This window comes from Macaca thibetana, chromosome 6 (assembly GCF_024542745.1).
Source record: "Macaca thibetana thibetana isolate TM-01 chromosome 6, ASM2454274v1, whole genome shotgun sequence".
Lineage (NCBI taxonomy): Eukaryota > Metazoa > Chordata > Mammalia > Primates > Cercopithecidae > Macaca > Macaca thibetana.
The window spans coordinates 28,190,904-28,200,800 of record NC_065583.1 but is presented as its reverse complement, the minus strand read 5'-3'; the positions used below and the strand labels follow the sequence as shown (position 1 = coordinate 28,200,800).

The 9,897-nt window shown below is 42.5% G+C and overlaps 1 protein-coding gene across 3 annotated transcripts in view; it reads left to right on the top strand.

Annotated features, from left to right (window-relative positions):
• Positions 1-446: 446 nt before the first annotated feature.
• GRIA1 (glutamate ionotropic receptor AMPA type subunit 1) overlaps positions 447-9,897 on the top strand; it is a 323,641-nt gene continuing 314,190 nt past the window's right edge. For 2 of the 3 annotated variants that reach the window (XM_050793915.1, XM_050793914.1), the window contains exons 1-2: positions 447-1,075; positions 4,032-4,169. In XM_050793915.1, coding sequence (XP_050649872.1) covers positions 994-1,075; positions 4,032-4,169 — 220 coding nt within the window. In that variant the 5' untranslated portion in view covers positions 447-993. Of the gene's footprint in view, positions 1,076-4,031; positions 4,170-4,225; positions 7,212-9,897 lie in introns of those variants that run through there. The other variant, XM_050793916.1, reaches the window with a different exon arrangement.

Genomic DNA, 9,897 nt, shown 5'->3' with positions numbered 1-9,897 from the left:
TGGAATGCAGGGAAAGGGAGAAAGGGGCCCATTTTAAATGCCTAGGATTGAAAAGAGACCACCATTTCACTTGTAAAGGTAGACAGGGACTATCAAATATCTGGTCAAAATACCTGCCAATCACTCCAGATCCTCCCTTGTTTGTCTATCTGTCATTCCTTCCATTAGGAGAGAGAAAGCCTTTTTTTTCCCCTTTAAATTTCCTAGGAGGGATTTCTAGGGTCTTTCCCTCAGGAATTAGTTGTAGGAATAATTGGGCCAGTGGAGTGCAGGAGATATATCCAGCGCAGCCCGTGGACTCCTAGAAAAAGTGACCTAGATCAAGCAGCTGGTGGATTGAGGACTATTGTGGGGACCCCCTGCCACCTACTGACTTACAGCTGAACCCACATTCCCAGCAGCTTCAGCCTGGGGGCTGGGGGAGGGGGCAGAGAGAGCTCAGAAAGGCGGGGGAGGGTAAAGAGGACTGCGAGGTTGCCCCTTCCAGGACCAAGCGCCACGTGTCACCTCTCCGCCCCCCCAACCTTTCTTCACACACAGAAAGGAGGATAAGGTGAGGACGGAAGGCAGGGGGAATAAGTAGGAAGGTCGGCTGTGGAACTCCAAGCTGGCTCGGTGGGTATTAGCATAGAGCTTACTGCCTGTGTGAGTGTGAGGGGGAGAGCGAGAGAGAGCAAGGGAGGGAGAGAGAGGCAGGCTGCGAGGGGAGAGGAGAAGGAGAGGGGGAGCCAGCGCTCCAGCTAGCATGAGGACGGGCTTCTCTTCCCGTGCTCAGTTAATCTGGCTGTCAGTTGGTGTTAACGCTGCAGTTTAAGTGCTCCGATTCCAAGGGAAACAGACAAACCTCACTGAAGGAAGGAAGGAAGCAAGCAAGGAAGGAACAGCAGGAGGAAAAGAACAGGCAGAACAGCGAGAAGAATAAAGGGAAAGGGGGGAGAAACACCAAATCTATGATTGGACCTGGGCTTCTTTTTCGCCAATGCAAAAAGGAATATGCAGCACATTTTTGCCTTCTTCTGCACCGGTTTCCTAGGCGCGGTAGTAGGTGCCAATTTCCCCAACAATATCCAGATCGGTGAGTGAGGGGGCAGCCTGGGGAGGGACTTTCTGGGTCTGGCCAGGGATTTTCTGGGGCGTAGGGGTTGTGTACCCCCTCCCCAATACTGACTGTTGTGCTTGGCTCCCTAAAGCTGTGCTGCAGTAACAGAAGGGAGACTTGGGCTGCCAGCCAGAGGAGGGGGCTTCTCCTGATCGGATGAGGGCAGAGGGGAAGTGTTCGCACACATACACACATCCCACTCGCACTCCAGGCAAGAGCATGTGAAATGGAGGAACTATCGCTTTGGAGGAAAAAAAAAATCAGGCTGAAAGGGGTGGTGGGTGTTTAAGGAGTTAACTGTATTGCTTGGTAGATGGTGCTTGATTCCATTTTTAATGTAAGTATGTATGGTGTGTGTGTTTTCACGTGTGTGATTATATATTACATATGCACATATATATGTAATTGAAGGAGGCAGTGCTTTCTCTGCTAGGAGACAGAAAAGAGACCCTCTAGAAGAAGGAGTGAGGGGTGCTGGGTATATTGCAGCCACTGAAATAATGCCAGAAGGCCCCCACTCCAAGGCGGGTAGGCTCCCTCTCCTGCTCTGGACTCCTCCAGCTGCCTTCCCTTTGCTGTCTGCCATGCTGCGCTGGTGGTCTCCACTCCCCCGATCCTGGAACTTCCTAGCCTGCCTTTTCTCCGTTCCTTCCTTGCCCCCTCCTCTTAGATTTCCTGTCCACAGAGGTCTACCTTTTACACACACAAGCACACACGCGTACGTACACATGCTCCTTTCTCCTCCTGTTGGCTGTCCGTTATCCTTGTTACTGGGCTCCATCCTCTCAACTTAGAGGCAGGTTGCAACATGCTGCATGCTTTTCTTGTTCCCCATTTCCCCTTCTTAGTTGTTGCACTTCTGAAAGGCCCCGCCACCCTCCCTGTATTTCTGAGGGAACTGACAGATATTGCTACTCCTGATAATCATGAGGGAAAACAAAACAAACAGGAGCAATAACGCCAACCACAAAGCATGTCCACAAGGGCTTGGGGCTTCCGTGTGACCAGGATTTCAGTGTCGTTTGTGTCCCAGAATGAAGCAAGCTGCTGTGTTTGGAAGCATCTTTGTTGGTTTGGTTTCTAGTCTCTCTTCCCTGGTAGGGAGATAGCTCCACTAGGGAAAGTTCGCATTACTGGGAGTTTGTGCCCTTTTGTGAGTGTGTGTTTGAGGGGGGACATGGTGCAATTGATATTTTGTCAGGCATATGTGTGCTGCAGTACCCATCTCTTTCGGCCTCTCCAACTAGCTGGCGGCTTGGAGTGGTCATGGAGTAACTTGCTTTGTTTCCTGACACCTGTTAAGCTACATCCTGAAGTGTGTATGTATCTGTGTGCTAGTGCCTTACACACAAAACTTCCTGCCTTCAGGGGAGACACTTCCCTTGTAGCCCAGCCTGTAGCCTTCTACTCCCCAACCTCCCACCCCTTCTCTTTCATTCATTGCAGAGGAGGAGAAAGGGGACAGGGCAGTGTTTGGGGTGTGGTCATCTGGGGGGAAAGGGGAGCATCAGAATCAATAATTTTTTTGTTGTTTTTATTCTTTAAAATGGGGGCACATGTACATGTGGAAATCACTGGCTCTTACATGTGGCATTGTTTACATTTGTGCTTATATACTACCTATCCTTTGTGGATGGGATGTGTTTGTCTAGTGTATTTGTATATATAGCAACTGGTATAAATGCATGAGAATGTTTTGTGTATGTGCTGTTTTCTCATGTATCTCTGCAGATTTTTAAAATTATATTTAGCCCTACCTTGGTTGTTTAACTGATAAAGCCATTGCTACTGTTTTCAAAAACAGAGATTGAAGCATTAAATTATAGAACAGAATGCTGAAAATATCATCGCCATCAGGTAGTACTTGATTCTATTCGTGTGACCTGTAACAAAAGGCTTGCAATCCATGTATTGGTTCTTAAAAATAAACACCCACTCTACAAGAAGTTAGAAGTGCATTGTGTTTGGACTATGATTACTGTCAGATCTGAGATAAACTTCTATGTAAACATCACTGTAGTTCAGTCTCTAGAAATGGCTGATTTTAATTCACAGAAATGTAATTGATTTACATGTTGACAGTAAATACAAAGGTAAGCCATGAACTCTTGTTTCTCGGAACAGGCACCCTATCAGGCACTTTGCTATACCTTTTACTAGAATAGAACGCTTGTATCCTCTTGAGATTCCTAAGATCCCACATCTTTGAAGCACAAGGTTCCACCATGCAAACACACAATGGCAATCCCTTATGTAACAAGTCATTCCTAGGTAACTGGGATCATGAGTGGTGAAAGAAGAAGCAAAACATTGTTTGCAGAAAAACAAGTGTTTTTAGAGAAAATGAATAATAAACCTTAGGGGCAATAGAATAGTTAGATTGCATGCAGGTCTTGCTAGGCCAAAGACTAAGAAGTGTCCAAGCAAACAGTTATAGTAGTGGAGAAGCCCACAGGGTCCCAGAGCTATATTTCAATCACCCTGCAGCATTGATTAGTACCTAATTCCCATAAAGCTCTCTGGTGAGAGATGGGGTTGATATAAGAAAAAGTAGACATGACAAGAGGGTGAGGGGGCTTATGTATATGTTTATATAAGAGAATAGCAGTTCCTAGGTGGTTTGCACAAGGGAGGAGGCAGAGAAATAGCACAAGTCTCCTGTTTTCTCTGACTTTAGCTGAGTTGAGGGGTACACAATCAAATGTCTGAGCAAAGTAATAGATATTAGAGGCCCTTGTCACAAAAAAGCTCATCTGTAGGAGCTTAAGTGTCAGCATCCAGTTAAGTCTATTTGAACTCTCATCTCTACCGCTCAAGGCTACAGCTAGTGAGTTTGGCATGGGGAGAAGAAGAGGACTCATCTGGGGTGAGTTGTGAGGAACTAAAACCTATCTCTAGCCCATATACCATGTTGCATTTTCTTTTCTCCTAGGGGGATTATTTCCAAACCAGCAGTCACAGGAACATGCTGCTTTTAGATTTGCTTTGTCGCAACTCACAGAGCCCCCGAAGCTGCTCCCCCAGATTGATATTGTGAACATCAGTGACAGCTTTGAGATGACCTATAGATGTAAGTAATTGTTTCTATTTCTGAGATGTCTTTCTGCGCTAGACCAATGAAAGGAGGGCCTGTGGGTAGCTGGTGGTGTTGCAAAAATGACTTCAGTTGCCATTCGTCTTCATAAGAGAAAGCCCTCCAAGAAAAATGTCTAGAGGCTTCTGAGTGATTCCAGCAGTTGGCATTTTAGCCCCTGCAATGCTTCATGGAATGGATTTGCTTTTTCACTGTCAGCTAACTTTAAATGCCAGCACGATGGGTGCTTGGGTTGACTGCATCTTCCCTACCTTGCAGAGGTTTTCTGGTCCAGCTGAGAGTTTTGCACATACGAAACTTCTGAGAGACATAGAATTAAGGGTCCTGAGTTTATGAAAATGTGGTCTAAAATGCTTAAGGCATATCCTATCCACAAGTTAAATGGACAGAATGTAGCTTGATAAGAAAAAATAGTTGAGAAGTTGTATATGTCTGGTTCTTCATTTTAGGAAGTGACCAATAATTATTACAACTTGGCACCTTGGTCATTTTTAAAATGGCTTGAGAAGATTGGTTGTTTAAGACACAGTTTGTAGGATGGTCATTGAGCATCAAACAGAACAAAGGTGGCCTCAAGAAGCAGAAGGGATAGATAGATCTCTGACATCTGAATTGAATGCATTGTAAAATGTGGGCAACGAACACCATTCTGAGTTTTCCTGGCAACTAGGAATGAAAAGGAAGCCTGTGCTCACATGATTGGCATTTTATGACAGATGAAAGCATAAAAATTAATCAGGAAACACATTTTCCCTTCAGGGATTAAGCTCAAGTAAAAATTTATGGCAGGGAAGTGTGAGCTGAATTCACAAGAACAATATGAGACCCCAAACTGGATTGAATTGGCACAATAGTCTTGCTGTGTCACTGTAGACTTGGTGACTTCTGCTGAGCTGTCTGTGATGGAAGGCATGGACCATATTTCCTTTGTGTCTTTCTCATAGTCCAACTGGTGAGTTCCCAGTGATTCGAATAGGCTATGTTTTGAAGTCTCAAAATGAGAAGTCAGAATTCTTTCTATCCCTAAGACCACTCCTAAAATAATGTTGATACAAATTCCAAGAACTATAATTATAGCAGATTTCATTTATTGAGAACTTACTGTGCATCAGAACCATGATAAATACTTTATAGTCATTTATAGTCACATTCATTACCATGTATTAAGCATTGACTACAGCCCATGTAATGCACTAATTGCTTTTCATGTGTTAGCTCATTTAATCCTCACAGGAGCTTTGCAGAGTACTAGACATTATCTTCCTTTTATAGATGAGAAAACTGAGGCTACAACAGGTTATATAACTTGCCCGAGGTTACTCAGGAAGCAAATGGTGGTTTTGAGACCCAAAGGTCCATGTTCCTGGATACTGTGATAGATACACTGATTCTTATGGTAACCTAATCAACTAGTGGGATTACCCAAGAAATGAAAGGGAATTTTCAGGGTCTTGTAAGGCAGAGGTCTAATAAAGCACCTAAGGAGAAAAACTTACAGTATTTCAAACTGTAGCTGTGATTTGCACAGGACTGGTCCATTGAATAAATAAAATAGCAATTCTTCATTTTGGTGATGCTGAGGTTGAAAATCTTGTCTACTGCGTTACTCACTACCCTTAAAAAAAGAGCTGAAGCTTAAATATTGAATTGTAGTTTTATGAAACCATCTTTCTGGGAATCTAGAATAATACTGAGTAGCTATTTTGCTATCAGATAACCTTTCTTTTTTTTTTTAATATGGCTTTGATCAGGGTCTTTGGAAGGGGCATTTGGGTGTGGGCATCAGTGTATCTGTAAACGTTTGCATGCATATACATGTGCTAATTTATTTCCTGGAGCAGGGCTCCATAGCTTTTGTCATACTTTACAGCTTTTGTATTACTTGCTTAGAGGATCAAGAATAAATAGCTGATGTGTGTATTCACACATGCTACTGAGAAATGTCTACAGCAGGTCTTGGTTGAAAGAGATGTGAACCGCTCTCCTAGTGTCAAGATGTTGACTGGTACAGTAAGGTAATAAAAGACAAAAGTAGGAGAAAAGGTTCTAAGGCAAAAGGTGGTGCTTCTGTCTTTTTATCTCAGCAACCTAAGATTTGCTCTCTAATAGGGTTAATGACTGTTTATTAGGGAGGCGGAAATATGATACAGACAATGTTGTTCATTTTGGTCAATTAACCTGGAGTGGATGAATCTGAGTTCTTGAACTTGATGCTGCCATCCATATACTAGTGTACAGGTTTCCATGAATTCCTGTCTTGTTCGTTTAGTTAATTCTTTAAATGTTTCTTCAAAGGTATAAACTGAAAAAGATATGGGAAATACAGAGATGATAAAATGCCCTTGCTCTCAGGTAGCTAACAGTCTAGTGGGAAACATTGTTATGGGGATTATCTGAGAAGCAATAATCTTATTTTGTGCTTAGACTTTGTGTTTCTTTTCTTTAGCTCCCAGATCCCAAAGGGGGTACTGGGCAATTTAGGTGGAGATGGTAGACTGGCTGGAGGAACCTCTTTTAATTTTCATGTGAGGCTAAGAACCCTTTAGGGCTATGTTCGCTGTAGCCCACTGGTTTGGGAAAACTTTACATCTGTCCCATTTTAAATTGAGTAGAAAATGTCAGTGGGAGCACAGCGGTTTTAGGAAGAATACACTCATTAGTGATACATGGAAAACAAGAAAAGCATCTTATTCAGATTTAATTTTCTGTGCTGTGCTTTTTTCAAATCTGAATTAGTAGTTGCCTTAAATTAACTGCCCCATCAGTCTTAGATCTAGAAAATGACTAATATTATTTGTTTTTTTCATAATTTTTGCTGTCATTTGATTTTTTCCTTTGCATTTTGCTATTCATTATCCCTCCACCAGAGGGTGGAGAAGGGAAGGGAGAGGAAGTGTAATGGGAACTGTTCATGCTAGACATGTTAGCAGCCACGGGACTGAAAATGAGAAGAGGCGGTTGTATGGTAGGGAAGGTGGGGAAGATAGAAGAGGACTATGGCTACTGCTACTGGCCAAGGTGAGAGTTTCGTGCCTTCTTTGTGTTCAATCTGTCTTGCTTCCCTTGTCTGCCATTATTAAAGAGTAAAGCCATTGAATCAGCAACCCAACGCCTTGGGATCTCCTCTAAGCACTCTTCCAAGCTTTCAGGGGTAGGGTTTGGGGAGATTGTGCATAGAGAAGATATTTACTGATCAGCTACCCAGATTATCTTGGTGCCTTTGTGGTAAGTGTAAATAAAGGAATAAATGAAATGCTGATTGAGATTATTACCATTAGAGGTCTGAGTAGCATAGTTGCAGCTTAATTCTTACCTTTTAATTTATTCATCTATTTATTCATTCATTTGTTCAGCAAATACATACTGAATGCCTACTTCATGCCAAACACTGGGACAGACGCTAGGAATATAAGGGCCAGGAAAGAAGGCACAGCCTCTTTCCTTGTAGAGCTAACAGTTTAGCCCAGAGGTTCACAAACTTTAGTGCACATAAAATTCACTCAGGGAGCTTGTTTAAAGCAAGACTCATGATGAACTTTCTACTTCCTCAATCAGGATATTCAAGAGTAGGCCCTGGAGGAATTCTATAGCAGTTATTATGGGATCACACTTTAAGAAACTCTTTAATCCAAAAAGTCTTCCATCCCTTTAGTAAGCGTTTTTGAGCCCTCAACCAAACCTAGGCATGATATAAAGTGCTACAAATGCAGACAACAGTAAGTTGCATTCCCTGCCCTGGAGTACTTTATCCATAGTAAGACTTTTTTTGTTCTGAACAGAGAAAATTAAAATGTAATGTTGCAAGTGCTATAGCAGCAATTTGTATGGAGTATTAAAGATGCCTTGAAGAGTGGAGTTGGTCTCTAGGAGGTGGTGATTTAATTGAGCCTCAAGGATAAATAGGGTTATCTATCTGCAGAAGGGGTCACTAAATATAGCCATCCACAAGCCAGTTCCAGCACAGAGACTGAGTTCTGGGCCCACACACTGTGTACAAACCATGGAATTTCACATTAAAACTTGGACATCTTGTCTTGACTATTATTTTAAAATATTAAAATATCTGGCAACACTAGGGCCCAGGTCTATGTAGCCTCAATTTGCTGAGCTGGAACAGAGTAAACCTCATCTAGATGGCCTCTTTCCCAACAAGCCCATTCTTCTCATTTTCTTTACCTGCTGGCTCTGGCAAGCATTGAGTTTGCAAGCCCTGATTGATAGCACTGCAATGTTGTCTGTTTTGTGTCTTTATAGGTTAGCTTCACCACCAGAATATAAACTGCTGTCAGAAAGACCACATATATCTATAGTTTAGTGTTGAGAACACTTGGAAATGCCCCTAATACAAATGAATAAATGTCTATAGGAGTCAGGGAATTACAAAGCATAAAAATGTTCAGAGCCTCAATGACAATAGGTGAAATGTAGCAACCCTAACTACAGTGGGATGCCCTCTGTTATGGACCTACTGGGGAAGCCCAGGGTCTTCCCAACAAGACATTAGGGACTGGCAACAGACAGATGGCCTTAGCTCTTGCCTGAGAATGGCTCATCAACTTCTGAGTTGCAACACAGATTCGTTTTTCTTGACCTACACAATGCTTTTTCATATTTTTGACATAAAAATCCAGATTTCTGGCATCTTTAAAAAAAAACTTAGGGCATTAAGCAACCCTGGACCTACATCCCTGTTCAACTTCTATTGCTGAGAAGTGCTGCCCTTTTTAAATACATAAACTCTCAAGTTAACCAAAGTTTCCATTACTTCCTGTCTGATTGCTAGAGTAACCGAATTATGTTGTTTGGGCAGGCCCGTTAGTAGGCCAATCTGCTCACACCTGATTTATATCGTCAGCATTCATCATTTTATTATTTTGTTCTAATAATATCTATTATTTACCCTGTCAAAAATAATAATAAAAGACACCAAAGATGTATAACTCCTACCCTCAAAAAATTAGTCTGTATATAGTAATGAAGAGAATGGTGGCTGATGGTGGGATAAACAAGGATTATTTTGAAGACCTACTATGTGCCAAATACTTTACATATGTTGTCTTAAGTTTTTGTAACAATCTTGAAAGGTTATTATCACCATTTTGTTGATGATGGCACTGAGACTGAGAGAGATTGTGTCTTTATATTATGCAAAAAATAAAAACCTAAGCTAGTATTTAAAGCCAGTTTGTGGGGCTCCAAAACTCAATGAGCTTTCTCCCTTTAAAGATCTATGACTATGGCCAGGGGCAGTGGCTCATGCTTGTAATCCCAGCACTTTGGGAGGCCAAGGCTGGCAGATCATGAGGTCAGGAGATGGAGACCTTCCTGGCTAATACAGTGAAACCCCGTCTCTACTGAAAATACAAAAACTTAGCCGGGCACGGTGGCACACACCTGTAGTCCCAGCTGCTCGGGAGGCTGAGGCAGGAGAATTGCTTGAACTCAGGAGGCAGAGGTTGCAGTGAGCCAAGATCGCACCACTGCACTCCAGCCTGGCAACAGAACGAGACTCTGTCTCAACAAAAAGAAAAATCTATGAATACATGGACAGTGAAAAGTACCATAGCAGTGAAATTGCCCAACAGTAGAAGTGTCACAGTGGAATTTATGATTCAAGCTTGAGAGCTAAGTCTTCCAAGGCAGAAGATATGACTGTGGATGATGAAAACTTCTTGGGGAAGGTGGAACTTCAGCAGGCATTAAA